The 22,879-nt window shown below is 44.9% G+C and overlaps 2 protein-coding genes across 2 annotated transcripts in view; both read left to right on the top strand.

Moving 5' to 3' along the window:
• LOC100950736 (cytochrome P450 2J2-like) overlaps positions 1–8,561 on the top strand; it is a 38,777-nt gene extending 30,216 nt beyond the window's left edge. The window contains exons 8-11 of the mRNA XM_023515113.1: positions 3–165; positions 2,740–2,878; positions 8,053–8,347; positions 8,462–8,561. Of these exons, the coding sequence (XP_023370881.1) occupies positions 3–165; positions 2,740–2,878; positions 8,053–8,342 (592 nt within the window). The 3' untranslated portion in view covers positions 8,343–8,347; positions 8,462–8,561. The remainder of the gene's footprint in view (positions 1–2; positions 166–2,739; positions 2,879–8,052; positions 8,348–8,461) is intronic.
• A 6,030-nt stretch (positions 8,562–14,591) lies between these two features.
• LOC100950432 (cytochrome P450 2J2) overlaps positions 14,592–22,879 on the top strand; it is a 34,905-nt gene continuing 26,617 nt past the window's right edge. The window contains exon 1 of the mRNA XM_012807213.2: positions 14,592–14,857. Within this exon, the coding sequence (XP_012662667.1) occupies positions 14,660–14,857 (198 nt within the window). The 5' untranslated portion in view covers positions 14,592–14,659. The remainder of the gene's footprint in view (positions 14,858–22,879) is intronic.

Below are 22,879 nucleotides of genomic sequence, written 5' to 3'. Positions count from 1 at the left end.
AGAGTGATTGGCCAGGAGCAGCTGCCAAGCGTGGCCGCCCGGGAGTCCCTGCCCTACACCAACGCCGTCATCCATGAGGTGCAGAGGATGGGCAACATCATCCCCCTGAACGTTCCCAGGGAAGTGGCGGCTGACACCACCTTGGCTGGGTACCACCTGCCCAAGGTAACCAGGCACTACAGAGCTCAAGATATTCAAGTCCTTTGAGAAGATGGAAAGAGGAACTTGGGAAGTGACATCAATTCTTTTCCTAAGGAGTCATGTAAATGGGGAGAAAAGCTGTGTTACCAGATGGCTCTACACTACCATCGCACTACCATTTCCTACATGTGTGTTCTTTAGAACATAAGTTTAACGAGATATTAAGAGGTCTTGTGAGGAGTGAAGAAGGGATGATTTTTAGGTTAAGTATGTTTAGGCAAAGACTGGCTTTCCTTTGGTGTGTGGCTTTTCAGCATTTTTATTTATTAATGTGTGTTGTGAATCTCTGGGGGGCACACAGCAGGGAGCAGTTCTAGGTCAGATTTTGCTACAAGTGCCTTTTCTTTGCCTGGAAGAGCATCTCACAGGACTAGGGACCGGGCCAGACCTTGGAAACATTCTGCCTCACAGTCCTGGGGTTGTAGAATGTGGGAATGTGAGAGGACATTTGAGAACACCTGGGCCAACGTCACATCAATGCGGGTTTTTCTAACACAACGTCCCACAGGTGTTTCTCTAGCTTTCATTTACAGCCTGGTGACGGGGCACTTGTCATCTCACAAGGAGGCCAATCCCAGTGTGTGCTGTGTTAGTCATTAGGAAGGGAAAGGAGGAAACACCAGACAGTGATTCTGTGCCGTGGAACTAATCGCTTTCAAAATGTCCTGCTCAGTTCTCAGATAACTCTGTTATTCCTGCTTTACTACTGGGGAGTCCAGGCTCAGATGAATTAATTTGCATGACATCTCCCAAGTCCATAGTGATGAGAGCTGGGGATCCAGAACCAGAGTTGCTCTGATTGCCTGTTCTACACCCTGCTCCCTCCACGGAGTTGCTTTTATTTAAAGGCATCTCCCTGCAATGTTATCCCTTGGTCCCTTTCACATGCCCTGTCCTCATAAGGAATTCTGACTCGCTCCACCTGCCACTCAGGACCTCTGCAGACGGCTCTCCTGCGCCCCCCTGGTGTCCTCTCTCCACACTGACATTCTCAGTCCTGCTCTGCTCCCCCACCACCTTGGGGAACCTCTGGGCTCTGCTTGGTTGTCTATGCATCCCAATTGTGTCCCACCCGAGAAAGATCTCAGAGGTAGAACTCAGAACTTGCCCATTGGATACTGCAGGGTCACTGTCCTTTTCTACTTCCTCACTGACTGACCTTCATGTGGATAAAGGCTGAGGGCTAAGTTCCCAGGTGCTACTTGCATTTCTTTAGCAATTCCCTGAAATCAGAGAACCAACCCAGCTCAGCAGACTTCTACCACTGATTTTTAATGTCAGCTTTGACAACTGTCCTGGGAACTGAGAAATTGAATTAACTATGTGTTACAGAGCCTAGAGCCATGGCTTGGACACCAACTTGACCTAGTTCCAATCATAGCTCCACCTTCACACACTGTGGGGTTCTGGAAATGACACTTAACCTCCCAGAGAATCAAATTCTTTATCTGTAAAGTGCATTTAACCTGCCTCGTGGGATTGACAAGGTGAAATGAGATCATGCTTATAGAGAATTCAGTGCAGGGCTTAGTATAGAACGCGTTCACAATTTCTTGCTAATTCATCAAGTATTTGGTAAGCACCTGAAGTGCTCAGGTTGGGGAAACAACTCTGAGCCTAATAATCATGCAGTGCATTGTTAATAAACCATGACAACTGCCCAGGAGAAAATCCCCACTGGGGCCTTTAAGATGTGGACAGGCAGGAGAAGGGAAGGAAGGCTTCCAGAAAGAGGGATGTTTGGGCTGAGGATTGAGGATGATGAGGACTTATAGGAGAGGGCATGCTGCGTGTTTGAGAAGTGAAAGAAGCCACCATAGCAGGAGCATAGGTCGGGAGGCAGAGTGGCCCAGATGGGGGCAGGGGACCAGGCTTCACCCTGCCAGGGCTGAGAAGGTAATGAAGGGTCTTGAGTCTGAGGCATGAGCCTTGTGGGGGGGTGACATGATGAGGCCATACAGGAGACTCACTCTGCTTTTGGGGTACAGAGCAGACTGAAAGGGGCAACAGGATATGGGCACAGTGAGGAGGAGCCATTATAGGAAAGTGGCAGCCTAGAGTAAGGTGGCTGTAGTGGGGGCACAGAAGGTGATGGAATTTTGGGAAACGGAACATAAAATCGACCAGTCTCACTGATAGGTTGGCTGGAGGCAGAGTGAGGGAAAGGAGAGCTCTGGGGAATCCTGGGCATCTTAGTATGTCCCTGGATGGAGAGGTGCATCCTCTCACTGGCCTACCTGATTCTGTCACTGAACCTAATCTGGGGAGCCAGGAAAGTGTACTAGATACTAGACAGAAGATCCATTCTGAAGTCAAAGTTGCCAGCCTTCCCTGGAAAAATTCCCTGGAGGCAGCAGACTAATTTGTCTTTGCTCTCCAAAAAGAGCTGGCCCTGGGAAGGGGGTGGTGGGTTCAGGAGATGTGGGTTGGTTGGGAAGGTTGGATGAGGCCCTGACATAGAAGCCCAGGGCCCCACTGCCCCTCTGCATGGGGGGCTGCATGGGTCAAGCCTTGCCTGAACCTTGCCACCTTCTCCAGGGCACTATGGTCTTCACCAATCTGACTGCACTGCACAGGGACCCTGCGGAGTGGGCCAGACTAGACACATTCAATCCTGAACATTTTCTGGAGAATGGACAGTTTAAGAAAAGGGAAGCCTTCCTGCCTTTTTCAATAGGTGAGTTGTAATGAACAGGAGTGTGGGGTGCAGACTGCCTCTCCCAGCCGTCCCCTGCTCTTCTCCCCACAGCGCCTGCCTGAGCTGCAGTGTCTGCAGACAGCCCTGGCTGGTGGGACCCCATCTGCCTGTGGGCTGCAGCTCCAGGACTGGCTGGGCAGCACTTCAGACTGTCCTTCCTTCCCACGCCCTTCTGCTTCCCTTTCCGGAGATATCAGCTTCCCTTGTGCTGTCCCCAGAACACTGGGTAGAAAAGCCCCTCATTCACAAAGAATGTCAAAACTTCTGTCATCTTTATGGACTTCTTAAAGTTCTTTTTAAGGGATTCCTCCTCACACAGAAGCAGAGCTGATCTATGCTAAGGGAAAGGGAGGCATACAAGGGGGTTATCTACCCGCTCTCTGCATGCACCAGTGCCCTTGAATGCCACTGGCTTAACTAGATTGGGTTCTGCTCTGTAAACACTCCCTGAAGAAGTCCTTTTCCTTTTTTTTTACATTTTAATTATCCCTTTAATGTCTAGTTAACTTACTTATATGCTATACATCTTGAAAAGTAGAAAAGAGGATGCAGTATAAACTCTCTCCTATGTTCAAGCTAGCCAATTTCAAAAGGATATTTTTAACTCATAACATTGTAAAGCAATAACCAAAATTTTTAGTATATTGCAGGGGATGACTTTGATATGATGCATAGGTTTTTGCAAACAATGTGCCAATTGCTTAGTTTCCTAAATATTTACTGAGCTTCTATTATGTGTCCAGCCCTAAGGATGTGGCAATGATTGAATGAAACAGGAGACCAAACAAAACCAATCTCCTCTCCAGTGCTTTTGTTACAGGGTAACCTCCAAGGGTGGAATTATTAATACTGTCACCACGTGCCAGATAAGCAAACTGAGGCTTTACCAAGTATGGAAACTAGGTCATAAAAGTCACGTGGCAGCGTTAGGCCTCATGGCAACCAGATTTATCATAAAATAAAGCCTGTGTTCTTCCTAACACAGTCTCCTGAAAAAATAACTAAATGTCACACAGAGTCTGCTCTGTGATTGCATGATATTTTGCTTATCAGTAACTTAAAATAAATACTGATGCTCTGAGACATTATCGTTTCACTGCTGATGACACCAAAGCCCAGAAGAGGGAGGTGCAGTTTGAACTCCTCTTGGTGTGGACCCCACAGCCCGTTTCCTCCCTGCTCTGGGCTTCCCTGGGGGTCTGGGCTGATCCTGATTACAACCTCTTTGTCCTTCTTCATCTGGTTGGTTTTATGTCACCTTTGCTAACATTGGGCAGGTCACTTCTAGCGATCACTTCTAGTACAAAAGCAGATATAAGATTCCTTCCGGTATTTCTGTCTATAACAGTTTCAAATTATGTGCTTCAGCGAAAGTTTCAGTTTCCTATTATAAGATAGAATACCCATGATTGACCACGTCCCTACCCTGAGTAGCTCATTATATTGACCTAATCTTTACAGGCTGGGCACGCACCCCATGGACACGTCAGTACAGTAGGCCTCCTTCCTTACGTTGACTAGTTTGTTACAACCTCGTGGGGGGTCCACCTATAGAGAATCTACTGTATTTTTTCTTTGTCCCTCTCATGTATCACATCCATAAAATGCTGAAATGTGACCCTCTATGCATCCACAAAAATACTGTGCCTAGTGCTTGCTGCAACTGTGTTGAGAGAAATCTCTGCATCCTGAAAGCTGTATGCTCACATCGTGAGGAATTATTTTGCTTATCTGTTTTGCTGGATATCACAAATGGTCTGCACTAACCTTTGTGTTGATAATCAGCTTCTTTAGTGCTTATGTATTTAATGTACAGCCCAAGACATTCTTCTGCTTCCAATATACAGCAGAAAGGAAAAAAAGGTAGCCAGCCTTGCTGTGCTCAGTGATGAAATGATGACTGGGGTTCTTTCCTGCATATTATGGAAGCCTCTTCCTTGGAGTGGCCTCTTGTCTCCCCTGTTACCTCTGCATTAACTGTGGCATTAAAACAACTACATACAGTGACTCACTGGTGTTTTGCTATGGAGAATCATATTACATCCTAATTAAAGGCTTGATTTAAGAGCAAATTATCTCATTTAATCTTTGTAACAGCCCAATTATTAGTAATTAGTAATTAGTCTGGAGATGGATTGTTATCTCCTTAATACAAGGCAACTAAAAATAAAATGGTTATTTCTTATTGATTACAATATGTGCAAAGAATTGGCAGAACAACTCCTAAAAGCCCTCATGGTTTTGTACTTTTTTTTTTTGGAGACAGAGTCTCACTTTGTCGCCCTCAGTAGAGTGCTGTGGCATCACAGCTCACAGCAACCTCCAACTCTTGGGCTTAAGCAATTCACTTGTCTCAGCCTCCCAAGTAGCTGGGACTACAGGTGCCCACCACAACGCCCAGCTATTTTGTGGTTGTAGTTGTTATTGTTGTTTGGCAGGCCTGGGCTGGATTAGAACCCGCCAGCTCTGGTGTATGTGGCTGGCGCCCCAGCCGCTGAGCTACTGGCGCCAAGCCAGTTTTGTACTTCTAATCTCCTGTGCTCCCTCCAGGACACATAGACTGTAACTCACTTCTCCATTTAAAGGCCTCTCCACTTTAAGAGACACTGACTTCATTCCACATGTACCAATCAGTGTATTGCTGTATAAGAAATAATCAAAAGTTCTATAAATCTGGGTATTTATCTACACATTTAAATATATACCCACACTACACACAGACATATATCCCCAGCTCTGTCCACTGAGATGACGCAGGAGCAGCAGCATCTGGACAGAGCTGAGCACGCCCAGGGCCCAGACCTTGATCTCTACATGTCACTGGGAACAAATAGGAACCAGGACTTTTGGAAAAATTGCTGACCAAGGCTGGACAGAGAGAGTATGAGATAAACCTGGAATATATTTTTGTGCCAAAAGACAGGAAATGCCAAACTGAATGAACATCTAATAGTCAAATCTGGAATATTTTGAACGTCAAAATAAGTATTACCATAACAGATTATACCTACTCGAATAAAGATAGGAATCTCCTAAATCCATATTGACATAAATAAATAAGAGAATAAATAGTGTTTATTTTCTTTAGTACAGTGCAAACTAGTTAATGTGAAATAAATGACACAATTTATAAAATCATGATTTGGCAAGTTTCACTAATAAATGAATAGCTCTGGAAACTAGTAGATGGGAGTTTAAGGAGGAATGGCATCTCAGCTTAGTTTCAAAGTATTTATTAGTTACCAGGAGAAAGAGGAATTTTACATGGCAGAATTGCCAGGTACCACTTTAACCAAGTGATCACCCATAAGAGACAGATCAAATCGTGGACCACTGGGTCAGATACAAGGAGGTCAACACAGTGACACTTCACTGATATTCCCACCAAAAAATGTAGAGCCTCCCCACCTGAAATCGGTCACCAGGGAACAGTGGAGACATTTACAGAACAACTATTCTGTGATCCTTCAAAAGTCTAGAACCATGAAAGGTGTCTAAAGAGTGAGAAATTATTCCAGACCAAAGGAGATTACAGAGACGTAGGAGCTACAAGCATTATGTGACACTGCCCTGGAATCTTTTCTAATAAGGGGAGGTACAGGGACACCTGGCTAAATCTGAAAGGGGTCTGAGGATAAGACCAGGATACTGAGGAAGATACATCAGTATTAATTTCCTGGCCTGGGTGGTTATATTGTGATTGTGGTGGATGATGTCCTCATTTGTAGAAAATGCAACTGAAGGTTTGGTTAACTTAGGCAATTTATTCTCAAATAACTCAGGAGAAAGTAGTTCTATGCTGTATTTTTCAAAGTTTTGGTATATTTGGAATTCAGAATAAAAGGCATATATGGAAAATGCCGGAGTATGAACTGTATTGTAGAAAGCCATGTTATTGGCACTGCCACCCAAATCTTTTATGCCCAGGTCATCTTTAACTTTCTATTTGTATTTCTTTTTAGACACAGAGCCTTGCTCTGCCACTCAGGCCATAGTATGATCATAGCTCTTTGTAGCCTTGAACTCCTGGACTCAAGAGTTTTTCCTACATGAGCCTCCCAGGCAGCTGGGACTATCGCCACGCACCAACATGCACAGCTAATCTTTTTTATTTTGTGTGGAGATAGGGTCTTGCTATATACTTCAGACTGGTCTTGAACGCCTAGCCTCAATCAATCCTCCCACCTCAGTCTCCTAAAGTGTAGGGATTATAGGTGTGTGAGCCCCTGCACCTCGCCAAAGGGCATCTTTTAAATTGTATTTTTCTGTTTTTTTGAAAATTAACCATATTAAGTTAACAAACTGTTATACAGCTAGGTTTACAGTTATCCAGGTGGCATTGTAAATATTTTGTTTTGCTATATAAATTATAAAATTATTTGACACATTTGGATTTGATGTGAAGCCCAAATAAAGCAATGTTCTCACCCTAAACATATACATTTTCACTAATGCCTAGAGAAGTTACTTAATTTACCCCAAGACATGACTAGAAAGTGGGCAGATTGAGTTACAGCTCTGTCCTTCTGACTCCAGATCACACACACATACCAGGTTGTTTACGTGAGCAGGGCAGTGCCAACTGTGAGCTGTGGAGAGCAGGACGCAGCCTCGGGCCCCACTTTGGAAGCAGTGGCTTGTGTGGGGACAGGACCAGTGTGTGTGAGGACCAGGCAAGGAGGGAGGCCGGAATGGTTCAGTGTAGAGGGCCGCACATGCCCGTGGGGTCTCAGCACCTGAGAAGGAGACTGTGACTAGGGGAAAGATGCCGGCACTCAGAATCCCTGCTCTGACGTTACTTATTATATTCAGCACAGTTCCCTTTAGGGACTAGAAAACACTGACACAGGATTTGTTATTGTTTTGTTGTCTATTTTTTGTCTTACTGTTTGTTAAATGGGTTTTAAAGCCCGTAGGCTAAACCCCTACTTTCTAGGTCACCCCAGTCTTCCAGTTCTGTGGTCCCCACCTACAGTGTCACCCCAGAACCTCACCTGCCTGCGCCCTGAGCTCTACAAGCATCTGACTCTGTGCTTGGGTGAAGCCAAGTGTTGCTCTGCTCAGGTCTTAGAGGCGGTGGGTGAGGCTCCTAGTCCTTGCTGGGCACCAAGGCCACCCCAGAGGATAACTCATCCTTTGATTTTGTCTTTCAGGAAAGCGGGCTTGCCCTGGAGAACAGTTGGCCAGGACTGAGCTGTTTATTTTCTTCACTTGCCTTATGCAGAAATTTACCTTCAGGCCCCCAAACAACGAGAAGCTGAGCCCAAAGTTCAGAATGGGCGTTACCCTTTCCCCAGTCAAACACCATCTCTGCGCTGTTCCTCGCCATGACATTGTTAAGAAAGGAAAGGAGAAAGGAAAGTGGGAGGACACGTATTCTGAAGCCACTGATGACTGTGCGGACATGAGTGGACAGAATGAAAGTGACCCTGAGGAAAAATAAGAGAAATTGGACTCAGAGGAAACTACGTTCAAATCTTAGCTCTGCTGTATCCTCCAAATTATTTTTGTGAATACAATGTATTTCTAAACAATGTACCTTTTCATTAAGAAGAAGAGGATATTGATTCCTCCCCTAAAGAAAATTCTCCTAAGAATCAAAGGAAATGGTGGATTATAAGCGATTCATAGACCTTAAAGTATATCATAAAACTTATAGTTACACTGTGCCTTCTTCTTGCTTCCTGTGTCAGTTGTGTATTTTCTTCTGGTTTGTTGAGAGAGCTCATGGCCAAGTGGTGCAAAATAATTCATAAGATTGCAAGTGGGCCCTGAGAGCAGCCAAGGAGTAGAGCTGTAGGGGCTGTCTTATTGGGCAGGAATGTGCTTACTCTATTTTGTTCATGCCTGGGACTGGTTCTCTGAGAAGTTCGCAGGGCAAGTATTATTCCCTACTTATAGGCAGGGAAAGCAAGTAAGCAAACAGTACCTTGGCCTTGGACCCAGGACCAAGTAGAGTGTCACCCCAATTAACCAACCTGGGAAGCAGGTTTGGGGGATGAATGTGGAAGTATTTTCCATATTTAAGAGTAACTCTTTGTCTTAAAAAAGTCTTCCATCTGGTAGACTGTTTCATATTGGTTTTAACTATGTGATAGGTGGGATTTTTTCTTGCAGCTAGTATAAACATTTGATGGGCCCCAGTAGAGAGTTTTATAGAAGGAAATCAAAAATGCCAGATACCTGCTCAACCCTTCCAGGCGTAGCCAATGAGAGAAGACAATAGTCATAAATGAGAAGGTCGAGTCACACTGATAGACCACGGAGTAATGACCACGTTGCCAATGCAGAAAACAAACCCCAGGGAACTGAGCTGAACTTCATAAAACATGTCTTTTTTTCCCTAAAATGGTATCTTTGTCTATTTTCCATTGCTATAACAGAATAGCTGAGACTTTCTATTGCTGTAACAGAATACCTAAGACTAGATAATTTACACAGGCAGAGTTTATTTGTTCCTGGTTCTGGAGGCTGGGAAGTCCAAGGGCATGGTGGCAGCTTCTGGCAGGGCATTTTTACTGTCATGTCATGAGAGAAAAGCACAAGGGTAAGCAAGCATGTGAAAATGGAGAAAGCATGAGGGGCCTGGCTTCCTTTATAACAGCCCACTCTCTCAGGAACCAATCTTCTACCAGAGTAAGGATGTTAATCCTCAGGGCTCCACCCTCATAAACCAAACACCTTTCTTTAGGCCCCACCTCCTAGCCCTGCAGCTAGGGGACCAAGAATCAAAATAACCTTTGGAGGGGACACACTCAAACCATAACAAGCTGATTAGACTAAAGTCATGTGGAGCCTAAAACACAGTCCACTAGGAAACCATGGTGCTTATCCTTCCTACATCTTGGCACTCAGAGGAAACCCAATGCAGTTGACACCTGAGAATGAGAGACAGAGAAAAGTGGGGGAGGGGGGGAGGGTGTTTGGCTGGAGCTAGCCTGAGCTGCCAGGAAGAGCTAGGAAAAAACATGTCTGGAAGAATGGTTGGATTTTTAATGTGAGGGAGAAGGCTTGGTCCTTCTTACCTGGTAAAGGAGAAAATGGAAGTGAGAGTCTAATGTGTGTGCACTTTTTTGTAACTCACTGGAAAGTTGCATTTCTATTAAACAGGCCAAGTCATAGTCTCAGAATAAAACCCATCCAATGCTGCTTTGACCTTGAATTTCCCAAACATCCAGGACATTGTCTTCCATTTAATTCCCATAATCCAATCACACAAGTAGGAGACTCAAGAGATATTGGTCAAACTCGTTCTATGTCTCAGTTTCTTCATCTGTGAAATGAAGGGCTTTGACGAGTCACCTCTAGATTCATTCCTGCTCTGCTGTGCGTGTCCCATGCTCCTAGATGGGCAGATACACACCTGTTAAGCCCCCTGTGGACTCATCCTGACCTTGGGGATGCAGTGGACCCAGGGCCAAGTAGGATGTGAGCACAATTAACCAGAAACCTTGGGGAATAGAAGACTGTAATTGAATTTATTGGCCATGGAAAATGTCTCTCTCCCTCATCTTTGATTTTTCTCAAAGCCTGTTGGAGAGGCTCTAAAATATGAGCCCCTCTCCTGTCCAAGCAGGACATGAAGGTTTTGTTGCACACGCTGCTATAGCTCTCCTATTCCTCCATCTATTTTGAAGGCTCTAGGGCCCCTGGCCCCCTCTTTTGTACCAGTGCCTGACACACACTGTGCCATCACCATAGCATCACCTGGGGCGTTGTGGACCAGGTGTGGATTTTACCCAATGGCCATCCAGGCTGTGACTCTCCTCTTCCCAACTCTCCCATAAAGAGGCCCAGGCACATGCAGGCTAGAGGATAAATTTAAAATCTGCTTGGTGGTCAAGTGACTTACAGCAGAGAGCTGCAGGACACTCACAATATCCTGAGCTGTCAAGGCAGTGCACTCAGGTTGGGCACTGCTTGGCTGTAGGAACAAGGAAGAAGCCCGGGAGAGGGATCCTCAAAATATGCAACAAATTCACAGGTGGGACACAGGACAGGGTAGGTGATTAGCGGTAAAGACAGCATCCTGAATGAGGAAGCAGCTGGGTTAGAGCTGGAAACCCCCAACACCCCCTGCGTCAGGCTCTTCTCCCCTTGAGCTCCCTCAAGCCTGCTAAGCCAGCCTTTTGCTAAGCCACCAAAGGGAAAGGGAGGTTTAGGCGAGGGCTGAGGGTCTTCTGGATTTGTCACTGCCCGACACCTTACTGTGACTTTGTGAGCAAGATGTTTAACCTGCAATGTTTCCATTTTCCCTATCAGAAATGAAGGTACAAGAGCTGAAATCTCACTATATGCTGGTGAGGAGAAAATTGGAAAATGTGAAATACTGTCTGTGTAACACAGACACAGACATGTGAAATACTGTCTGTGTCTATTTCACACAGCCTGGCCACACAGCCTCTCCTGGCCACACAGCCTCTGATAACAAGTCAGCTGTTAATCTTACTTGAGTTCCCTATTATTGAATAAACTATTTTCCTGGTGCTGCTTGGAAGATTCTCTCTTTGTCTTTTAGGTCCTGACTATGATATATTCAGTGCGGGTCTCTTTGCTTTGAAGCTCAGTGAGCTTCCTGGAAATGTACATTAATGTTTATCATGACATTTGGTAATTTTGCAGCCACTGTTTCCCCATATATTATTCTGCTCTTTTCTCCGGGTCATCTTCCGTGGTAATCTGATTACAAATATATTGGTGTGTTTTGTGGTATCCCACACTTTTCTGACTTTCTGTTCATTATTCTTTCTTTTTTCTCTCTGTTTTAGATCACATAATTTCTATCAAGCTATCTTTAAGCTTGTTGATTCTTATCTCTTCTAGTTTACATCTACTGTTGATCCCCTCTACTAATTTTTAAAATTTCAGTTACTCCACTTTTCAACTCCAAAATTTTATTTCTTACTTTTTGTGATTTCTCTTTATTCATTTTCTCTACTCTTGAGACATTGTCATTTTACCTCCCTTTACCTTCATCATGATGGTTTTCTTTAGTTCTTTGGACAGAGTTATACTTAAGTTACTTTCTAGTCTGTGTTTGATATCTAGGCTCTGTCTCAGGACGTTTTAATTGCTTGCTTTATGGATTGTGTTTGGGTCTCACTTTCCTGTTTCTTTGCACGTTTTTTTAGATACATATGGATAGAGGTGAGCATTCACCTCTGAGCCTGGTTTGGTTCTGTTCACCCAGGAGAACTAGCACATTCAGCTGAGTCAAAGGGAGAGCAGGACACTGGAGGAGGGGAAATGAGACAGCTGGGTCTCCAAGACAGCAGAAATGAAGCAAAGTTTTTATTTAAAGTGAAGAAAAAGAGTATATTGTATGTAAAGGGAAAAAGAGATATGCCCAGGCTTTTCCAAGAGAGTAGTAAAGGGTCCACCTCAAGAGGAGACTGCACACACAGGCAACACGCCCATGTAAGTACCCTCATTCCAATTCCTCCTACAATCACTTCTAGGATTGATTCCCCTTGAGCCTTTAGGCATGCTGTCCTGGTTTCATAGTTGTGGATGACGTCAGTTGTCACATAATTCCAATTTTATTTACTCTGTTTCAATAATTATTAACTCTTATGTGACTAGTGATAATATGGCATCTGTTAATCTCATGATGTTTATGGCAACCGTGGTGTACAGTGTTCTGAGACAGGAATCCTTATCTTTGTTTTATGGGGGGATCATTCACAGGCTAGAGGTCTTGGGTCACAGGCCAGCAGTTACATTTTGTAGAAATAGCACATATTTGGTTAACAAGGTCATATCCACCAAAATTTCTTATTTTGCTTCAGGGCCCTTTCTAACTTTCTTGCCCAGAAGGTCATAATTCTCTACCATCCCCCTGTAGGCCATTTACTGCCTTCCATCCCTAACATCTCATATAGCAATTCTAGTTAATCATCTATTGCCTCCTTGCTGCTTGTACTTTCATTTGTTTATTGATAGGGCCAGACGGACACTAAATCTCCTCCAGGGTAAAGTCTCTGATGTCAGGACTCTGAGAACACAAACTTGAGTATCCACCCAGTCACGACAGGAGGACATGGCTTTAGCAGGGCTCTCTTGGACTATGTGTGTTCCTGTTCTCCATTAAACTGCCCCTGCAGAAATTATACTCAGTTGTTAATCTTCATTACCTACCAGTTCATTACTCTATTCTTTTCGTCATACCCTGGGGATAGGTTTTTCATAGCCTGAGCCAATTACTTGTGGGCTTCTTCACAGGAATAACATTTGAGGCCAGTCTTCGAGATTTGTTCTGGACTCAGGAAGGCTCTTATTCCCTAACTGCCCCTAATAAGCCTCTAGCTGCCCTGTGGTAGCTCACTGTTCCCTGGAACTGCAGGTCTCCTGTTAATTGCTTCCCACCAGTATCCCTACCGTCTGGACATCAGTCTCTAGCCTCTGTGACCATCTCTTTCAGTGCAGGACCTCTGTCCCATGTGCAAGCTGAGATGACAGCAGTTGTGGCCCAGTTGTTCTCAGCCTGCCATGCTGGCTAATGTTTCTGTCCCACAAGTAGGGGCTGGATGGAGAAGGATATCCCTGGACCTCTCGGTCAGTGTCTCCTGGATGGAGTTTCTGCAGCATGGAGTCTAGGGGAGGGTCTGAGCAGTGCTTACAGCTTGTCCTGCTCAAGGAGCTACTGTAGCCTCCAGCTGGGAGCATGGAAAGTGTTCTTGGCCCCAGCTGTCTAGAACGGGGCTTCTGTCACACTGAGCTGAGGACAAGGAGAGGGGATACAGTATCTCCCCACTGCCACAGTCCTTCAACACGTGGGAATGAGGCACTTACCATGGACTCTGCTCAGGGCTGGGGCTTTCCTGTAAAGCTGTTTAATCCCCACATCACTTTCAAATCCAGGACCTCCTTTCGCTGTGTTTCAGGCCAGTGGGTTCAGTTATTCACCAGGTCCCTAGTACTGAACCTCTCTGTTTTCTCACCTGCAAGATGAGACCAACAAGAGCGTCTCCTGCATAATTTTGTCAAAATGAAACAATTTCTGTAAAGAGGCAGGTGTGCTTCCTGGCATGTAGTAGAGACCCAAGAAATGTTAGGTGCTACTGTCCCAGACACAGTTCCAATCACTGGGAGAAAGAGCGATTGAAAAACAGGAACTCTAATGTCGGATGCGCTCTCAGAATTGCATTGAAACCGTAAATCCAAGAGCCCCAACAGTGTCTGAGAAAGATGAGCTTTCTAGAAAGAAACGAAATCGCGTCTAGCCTGGGCTTTTCCCAAGATCTCCTGTGTTCTCTCCAGAATCCAGCTCCTGGCATCTTCAAGGTCTCAGCAGAGGGCGGGGTGCTGGAGGAGTGGAGCGGTTGGGAGGCGGGGCGCTGAGCCGAGGGGCGGGGTTGAGACCCGGAGCGGTGAGACGAGGGGCGGGGCTGATTTGAGGGGCGGGGTTAAGACGAGGGGCGGGGTTGAGACTCGGGGCGCCGAGACTAGGGGCAGGGTTGGAAGGCCGGGTGTTGCAAGAAGTGGAGTTAGGAGGCGGGGCGCTGAGAAAAAGGGCGTAATGGCAAAGCCAGGCACAAAGCGGGGCAGCTGGTTGGGGATGTGAGCAAGTGGGGGGAGGCAGGGCCCGGGTAGGGTGGGCGGGGACGGGGCGGGGCGCTGCTGGGAGTGGGGTGTTGGGGCGTGGCTGGGCAATTGCACTGTGGAGCTGAGGTCAGAAGTTTCAGCCGGGAAAGCGAACTGCAGAGACAGCTGCCTTCGGGACACCTGAGAGCTCGCGTCATCCCTGACCTGCTCCTGGCGATGGGCTTCCTGCAGGCCGCCCTCTGGGCAGTGCTCCATCCCCAGACCCTCCTGCTGGGTGCTGTCACTTTTCTGTTCTTCGCTGACTTCCTCAAAAGCCGGCGACCAAAGAACTACCCGCCAGGGCCTTGGCGCCTGCCCTTCGTTGGCAACTTCTTCCTCCTGGGCTTTGAGCAGTCGCACCTGACACTTCAGCGGGTAGGAGAGGGCGAAGGTGCCTGTCACACACATCCTGACCCTAACTCTGATCTGTAGGACGAAGGACATTCCGTAGACGGCGGTGCGGCGAGGGGTGGGGCGGGCTCTGTGGCTCCCACTTGTAACCAGGCAAATCTCACCTGGAGCCTCATTTTCCTGTTTCTCCTCCTGACCTTTCCAGGGGCGGGATGCTATTGAGAGTACTAGGCTTGTTACGTTCCTTAACTCGTGTAACTGCGTGTTAACTTGTTAAACATTATTGGAACATCTAATTTATAATGTTCGCCTTGAACTCTTATATTATCCTTAAAAATGCGATGACGCCATGGCCCTCCACCCAAGGCTACAGAGTGAGACCACTGGGTCCCCGCCAGCCCCCTAAAAATGTTGTAACGCTAGGAAGTCTCATTTCCCATCCCTAAAACAGCGATTCTGCTGCCTGAGTCATCATTTCTCACCTGGGTCGCTCTCCCTCCGGCCCCTGCCTTCAGCCTCCTGCCTGCACTGCTCTCCACTGAAGTCATAATTTAGAAACGTTATTCCTCTGCTCGAATTGTCCCAGCACCTCCCACTGCCTCCCAGGGCTGACCTTCCTTACCACCACCCGGGACCCTTCTTGACATGGGCTCTTTATAATCATCTCCTGTGAGCCCTCCCTAATTCTGGCCACTCTGAATTCTTTAAAGTTCTCTCAGACACAAATATTTCCTCAAGAACCTTGAGCTGGTGTTGGTGCCAGTCGGCACAGGAGCTCTGCTGAGAGACAGCACTGGGACAGGTGGCATAAAGATTAAAGAAACAGGGAGGGGTCCATATTGACAGGGCTCGTAGATGGTGCACACAGGTATCGGTCTCCCGTTCCCTACAGGTAACTGGGGTATTTAACATACGTCCTTACATACTGGACTCAAATACACGCGGACAGTTATTATTACTCTGGTAGTTACTCAACTGGTCACACTAAGCAACAGGATTGGTCACAGAATTTTTATTTTTATTTTGTCACAGAATTTTTAAACTAAGTTCCTAAACACACTTATGAAATGTGCTGTTTAATTTTCTAGCATTGGAAGATGTTCCTGTTAATCCTCTGGTCATCATTTCTACTTTAATTTCATTATGGTCAAAGACACAATTCTTTTGAATTTATTAAGGTTGACATAATGACAGCAGATACAGTCTATCTTGACAAACGTGTCATGCATGTTTAAAAGAATTCCACTGCTGTTTAGTGGAGTGTTCTATAAATATCAGCTAGATCTTATTGTCTTATTGTGTAACGGTACTGTGTTCTTATATCCTTGCTGACTTGTTACCTACTGATTCTACCAATTACTGAGAGAGTCACATTGAAGTCTCCAAGTACAATTATGAGTTTATCTATTTCATTCAGTTCTAGTAATTGTGCCTTCAAGTACACAATATCACAGATGGCACATGACAGATTGTCATGGCTTCTTGGTGAATTTACCTTTTAAATATGTAATGTCCTCTTAATTCTTGACCTTTACTATAAGATAGCCACACCAAACTCTTTTGGTTTTTTGTTTGTTTGTTTCTTTGTTTCTTTGTTTGTTTTTTGCAGTTTTTTGGCCGGGGCTGGGTATGAACCTGCCACCTCTGGCATATGGGCCCGGCGCCTTACTCCTTTGAGCCACAGGCACTGCCCCTCTTTTTTGATTAGTATGTGTGCAGTATAATCTTCTTACTTTTAACCTATTTATATCATTATGTTTGAAATGAATTTCTTAAAACCATATATACTTGGGTCTTTTTTTATTCTGTCATTCTCTGTCTTTAAATGGTAAATGCAGATCATTTATATCTGACATAGTTATTGACACATTAGGATTTCATTTCAGTCTACCATTTTGTTATTTGTTTTATATTTTTTCCTGTTTTTCACTGCCCTGTGCCCCACCCCACCCCCATCTTCCTGAGGCTTACTTAACATTTTACAGACAACTCCATTCTCATTTGTCTGTATTGCTTTTGGACATAAGTCTTTCTATTGTTTCCCAAGTGGTTGCTGTAAGGATCAGAACAGGTGTGGGAGATTATTGCAGTCTACTAGTGTCGATATTTTACCATGAAATACACACACCTGACACACATCAAGGTCACTTCCCATTTTATCAGTATATTCCCTTAAATTATCTCTACATACACTGGGAACCAAATGGCAAACGCCTTTTTGAAAACTCAAAAGAAAAATAGTCTACTGTATTTACTCATTCTGTTGCTCTTTCTTCATCCTGATAGTCCAAGTTTTAAATTTCTCTCCTGATCTAAAGAATATTCTTTAGTCTTTCAGCACACTGGCAAAAAATTATCTTAGCTTTTATTCATGGAAGAATGTATTTGTTTCACCTTCATCTGTGAAGTTTACTTTCACTAGCTATGGAATTTTAGGTTAAACATTTCTTTCATTCAACACTTTTATTTTTTTTTATTTTTTATTTTTTTTTTTTTGAGACAGAGCCTCAAGCTCTAGACAGAGGCTCTACTCCCCCTGGGTAGAGTGCTGTGACATCACAACTCACAGCAACCTCCAACTCCTGGGCTCAAGCGCGTCTCCTGCCTCAGCCTCCCAAGTAGCTGGGACCACAGGCGCCCGCCACAACGTCCAGCTATTTTTTTGGTTGCAGCCATCATTGTTGTTTGGCGGCCTGGGCTAGATTCGAACCCGCCACCTTAGGTGTATGTGGCTGGCACCTTAGCCACTTGAGTCACAGGCGTCGAGCCGGTTCAACACTTTTAAACGTTGTGCTACTTGTGTCTGTTCTCCATGGTCTCTGATAAGAAATTTACTGTCCTGTGAATTGTCATCCCCCACAGTAATGAGTTGTTTCTCTGCCTGCTTGCAAATTTGTTTGTTTGTTTTTAGTTCTCAGAGGCTTGATTATGATCAGTTCTGGTGCTGCTTTCCTTGGTTTTATGGTGTTTGGGTTCTTGGATCAGTGGGTTTGTCTTTTCCCAAATTTAGAGGGTTTCAGCCATTTTTTCTTCATACATTTTTTTTCAACCCCACATTCTTTTTCCTTTCTGGGACTCTCCAACACTAATGGCACAAATGGTAGATCTCTTGTTGTCGTATCCCAAGTCTCTGAGGCTCAGTTTTTGTGGTTTCCATCTATTTTCTCTGCATGGTGTAGACTGAATACTTTATACTGCCTGTCTTCAGTCTCATTACCACTTGGCTAGTGAGCTACTCTACTGAGCTTTTTATTAAGCTATTGAATTTTTCAATTCTAAATATTTCCATTTGGTTTCGTTTATGTCTTCTGCATCTTTGCTAAGATTGCCTATTTTCATTTCTTTCTAGAGTGTTTCTAGTTCTTTACTGGAGTGTTTTTTATAATGACTGCATTAAGATCTTTAACTATTCTATAATTCCTACATCTGTATCATCTCAATACTGGTGTCAGTTCAGTTAAATTGAGACTCTCCTGATTCTTGACAAGGTGAATAATTTTAGACTATATCCTGGGCATTATGTATACTATGTTGTCATTAACTATAGTAAAGATACATTTAAATCTTTCATTTTAGCCTATAACTTGTTTAGATTCTGAATGCTCACTTTTGTGAGTTATAGCTCAAATGTGAATTTAGGCTATAAACCTCTGCAGTGCTATTCTGGTCTACCCCATGTTGTATTCCCTAGCCCCACGGGAGTCCACCTCACATGAGTCCACACCACATCCTCATCAGTGCAGGCTGGGAGAAGGAAGATGAGGACAGTATACAGGGACCCCTCTGGATAGGGTCCTTACCGCAGAGGGGTAGGAGTCAGATCTGTGTACATCTGCTCACGGGGAAGTCACCTCCTGTTACTATAGGAGAAAGGTGGACATCCCAATTCTGCCTCTGCAAGCTCCTGGTGGTGGGTGGAGTTCTCAGTAATGCAGTTCAGGATAGAAGTCACAATTCCAACACAACCTTCACAGAGGAGGGACAGAAGCTGGTTACTTTTCAGGGAAGGTGAAAAACAAAAGTCCCACTGGGTACTGTACTCCACAGCTGCCATGACCTTGATGGCTGCAGACGGTCACACCTTTTCCAGAGTGTTTACCCCCATCACAGGGAATGTGAAAAGGCAAAAAGGTTTCTGTCCTATCAGGCTGTCCTTTTCTTGTACTTTGACTAGACAGAGTAGGTTTTTCTTGGAGTTATTTTTGTCTCTTCCAATTGTTGTCATGATTAAGGGAAGTAAAATAGGATGGTTTTATTCAGTCTAGTCTAGAACGTGAAGTTTGATCTATGCAGTTTCTATTCTACCAAGATAGATGCAAAAGGAGAGGTCAAATCCTTCCCCTAATGTCACTACACCAGCTAGTGATGAAACTGAGCCTGTGGCTCAAATGTAAATTTAAGTTATAAAGCCTCTGACCCAGAGATTTTTCATCACACTGTTTATTTTTATTTATATCAGTTTGCATTTCTATAGATCTGGGTGTGAAAACCACTCAAAGGTGTCATTTCATTATAATTAAATTTATATTATTTTGATGGGAAAGCATTAAGCGCTATGCAACTGCCTAACAGATCTTGCACCAGAATTTTGTGTTCATTCTCACTTAATCTTAGCGATAGGCACACAAGTTATAGATTGTCTTGTGGCATTTCTATTTTACTATGGAGTAAACTGACTAAAAACAATCAGCGAAGTGATTTCCCAGGTTATTTGGCTAAATAATGGCAAAACAAGGACTTAAATCCAAGAGGTTTTGACTCATACCACTATTCTCTCCGTACACTATGACTTTTCATGGTATAGTTTGAGGACAATTGATTAATCCATGGGTCCATTTCTTCAACAGACGTTTATTGTTTACCATATGCCAGCCGCCATACAAGACACGATATGAGGAAATGTGTGGTACCTACTTGGCAACCACATGAGATATCAGGGGATGGGATCCCTGTGAATGGGAAATCCTGGGGATACCTTCTGTAGAATGTTGGAATTAATTGGGCTAAACTTTAAAGGAGTGTTTCATGGTTTGCACATACCTACGTGGAGCAAAGGGACAGGAGATTTTAAACGGGGGAAATTGTCTGAACTAAAATACAGTAAGAGGACCGTGAAGAGACTAGCCTGTCTCTGTGGCATGATGGGGGCTTCTCCCCTTCCTCCCACCCCACCCCATGCTCTATATTTGCCTTGCTATAGTTATGTGGCTTATTATAGGAGCATTAATTTATATGGGAGAAAATCTTATCAGACTGAGGTGGGAAAACAGTAGATAAGATTGATAAATGTGTTGGTTAGGATACATATCAAGCTGCCTATAACCAAGTGACCCCAAAATACAGTGATGTGGACAAGATTGATACACTGATAGTGATTTGTCTTTCACAGACAAGTCCAGAGTTAGGATTAGAAGTTCAGGATAGGGAGGCTTCTTTGTACCACAGTGTCACCTACAACCTCCAGTTCCTTCTATCTCATTGCTGTGGTCCACCACAACGTATGGTGGACCAACACTGTCACGTATGAGTTCTGACTCACAGGGGCGGGGGGTGGTGAGCACACATCACACACATCATTACTCCTGGTACCACTGGCCCCACCTGACAGGCTGGGAAATGTGACCAGCTAACTTAGGGGGGCTCCATCAACACTCAGAAGAGAGGGGAAAGGTCTTCATCCTTTCACGTAAGGATGAGACCTGCAGAGGGTGTTGCAAAAAGCCCAAACTTCATGCCGACTACCTGTGTGCTAAGATTTCTGTACCTCTTTTTCTGATACCTTTTATTTCTTTATGGGATTACTATAAGAATAAAATAAGTCAATGATTGTCAAGTTACTACCAGAATGCTTAGAACAGAGTTGATGTTTATCTTTCAATTTTCCATTCTACCCTCTCTTTAAAAGTTTATGTCAACAAGGTCAAGAAAAGCCAGTTGTTGGATACGTGCTAGGCCTCATTTACCTGATCTGGCTACTGCATGGGCCACATTAGTGGACCTTCTGCCCCTGCCCCTCCATTCTTTTGTTGATATCATTATAAGAATTCTGTTTCTAAAATTCACTCTCTAAATATCAATGATAATAATACATTTATTATTCATTTTAGTACTGTGGTTACTTATCACCACAACACTAATGATGGGAACTAGTACTATCCCCTGTTCTATAGAAAACTAAGACACAAAGAGTTAAAAATTTGCCCCCAAATCAAACAGAAAATGAGAAGCAGAACCTGGATTCAAACAGGCTTGTAGGACTCTATAATCCAAAGTCTTATTAGCACTCACTCACATCATCTCTGCTCCTCAGACATCTTCAGACTTTTAATTATAAACCAAAAGAAACCAAAATATTTAACCTGACATCAAGACTCTCCTCCATCTAGCTCAGATTACCTTGCTGGCTGGTTCTCCATCTTCCTTGTCTTTTGAGAAGATACCTTGCCCGAGATCCTGCCTTTGTTCTCTGCCCCATCAAATAACTTATTGTTTATAATAGTAACGATAGGAACTCACTGTGTACCTGTTTGCTCCATTAAATTTCAAGCTTATTGAACTCACAGACTTATCGGACTCCCCAGGACTTGGCCTTGGTCTACACCATGGTCAGTGCTCTTTAGCTAGTGAACCTGCTCTCTGGTCAGACAGGGCAGCACTGCCTATGCTGTTTGCAGCTGCATGTGCCGTTCTTACACCCCAAATCTCTTTGCCACCTTATTACATAACCTTTCCTGGCACCTTGACCTTTATCTAAGATCCTACTTAAATCCCATCAATATCTCTAGTAGAACTTTGCCTCTTCTCACAGGAACTTCCCACCCCATTACTGCTTTTCTTAGGTAAAGACATGTACTTTGGAGTCAGACTGCCTTGAGGCTGAAACTTGGCCCTAGTGAGAAGGATGGGCCATGCTGGAGATAGACAGACTGATGGGGGAGGCTGGGCAAGAGAAGGACGGGGGCTCAGTTCAGTCCAGTCTTCAGTGTGGGAGGAGGGTGGGGGGAAGAGACTGAGCCCATAGTGTTTGCCCTGGTGGGGGATGTAGGCCCAGGGCTGTAAGAGTGACACGTTAGAGGGTAAGCACCAAGACCAGGACAGGGAGGGGATCAGTGAGACCCGGAGGAAGTGAAGCCCCTTTGTTTGGTGCCATGCCCACAGCTAGACTCAGCCCAGGCAGGCAGAAGGCAGGGGTGGGGTCCACATGGGGCTCCTTCCTGATTAGATAGGAAGGACTTTGGCCAGTGACCGTGCTCTGTCCTCTGACCCATGTTTGCATGTCCCTGCACACTTGTGCGTGTTCCTGACCACACCCACACACTCCTGTTCCCTCGTCCCTCCTCTAACCCAGCCCTTTTACTCTCTTTCTCACTCTCCCTGAACTCTCAGTTCCCGGAGCCTTCTGAGGCTCATGTCTTGTCCTCAGGTCTTATATAATGCCTGGCAAACTCCCTGCTCCACTCAACAGCTTTGTCATCTTGGCTGCGCTACTTCAGCTCTGACTCCTTTTCACTTTCTTCAAGGAGAAGAAAACCACTGCTACCGTAGGGTGGTCACACAGGGAAAGCGGCTGTCTGTGACCCCCAGCGCCTTCTTCCCACACATCACTGAGCTCTTGTTCCTTCCTCCACCCCGAGCACTCGGAGACTGGCCGAGTGGCTTTGTGCCTGGACCAGAAAACAAAGTGGCTTTCACGCTGCTGCTGTCATGCTCCCTCACAGAAACCTTTCAGGGACTGGAGCTGAGACTCACAAAAAGAAGCGAGTTCCCAGGAGCCCCCAGTGACAGAAAGCCGAAATCTCCCCATCACCCCAGAGCTGGAGGGCTCTCTCTGTGCTGGTCCTGCCCTGGGATGGACCTTCCTGTGTCCCGCATGTGTTTCTGTTGCCTGTGCCCACAGTAGGAAGGGGACAATCTCTTGTGGTTAAACAGATTTTATCATTTGCTCAGAAGTCCAGGCTGCTACAGAGACTTACACTACATTTATCTCAGCCTTCTTTGGGGGTTCACATGAGCTGAATTCTCTCTCTTCCCTGGACTCCAGGATGC

Source organism: Otolemur garnettii, unplaced genomic scaffold, assembly GCF_000181295.1.
Source record: "Otolemur garnettii isolate 467f Iridium unplaced genomic scaffold, OtoGar3 scaffold00066, whole genome shotgun sequence".
Taxonomy (NCBI): domain Eukaryota; kingdom Metazoa; phylum Chordata; class Mammalia; order Primates; family Galagidae; genus Otolemur; species Otolemur garnettii.
This window is presented reverse-complemented; position numbering and strand designations above follow the sequence as displayed.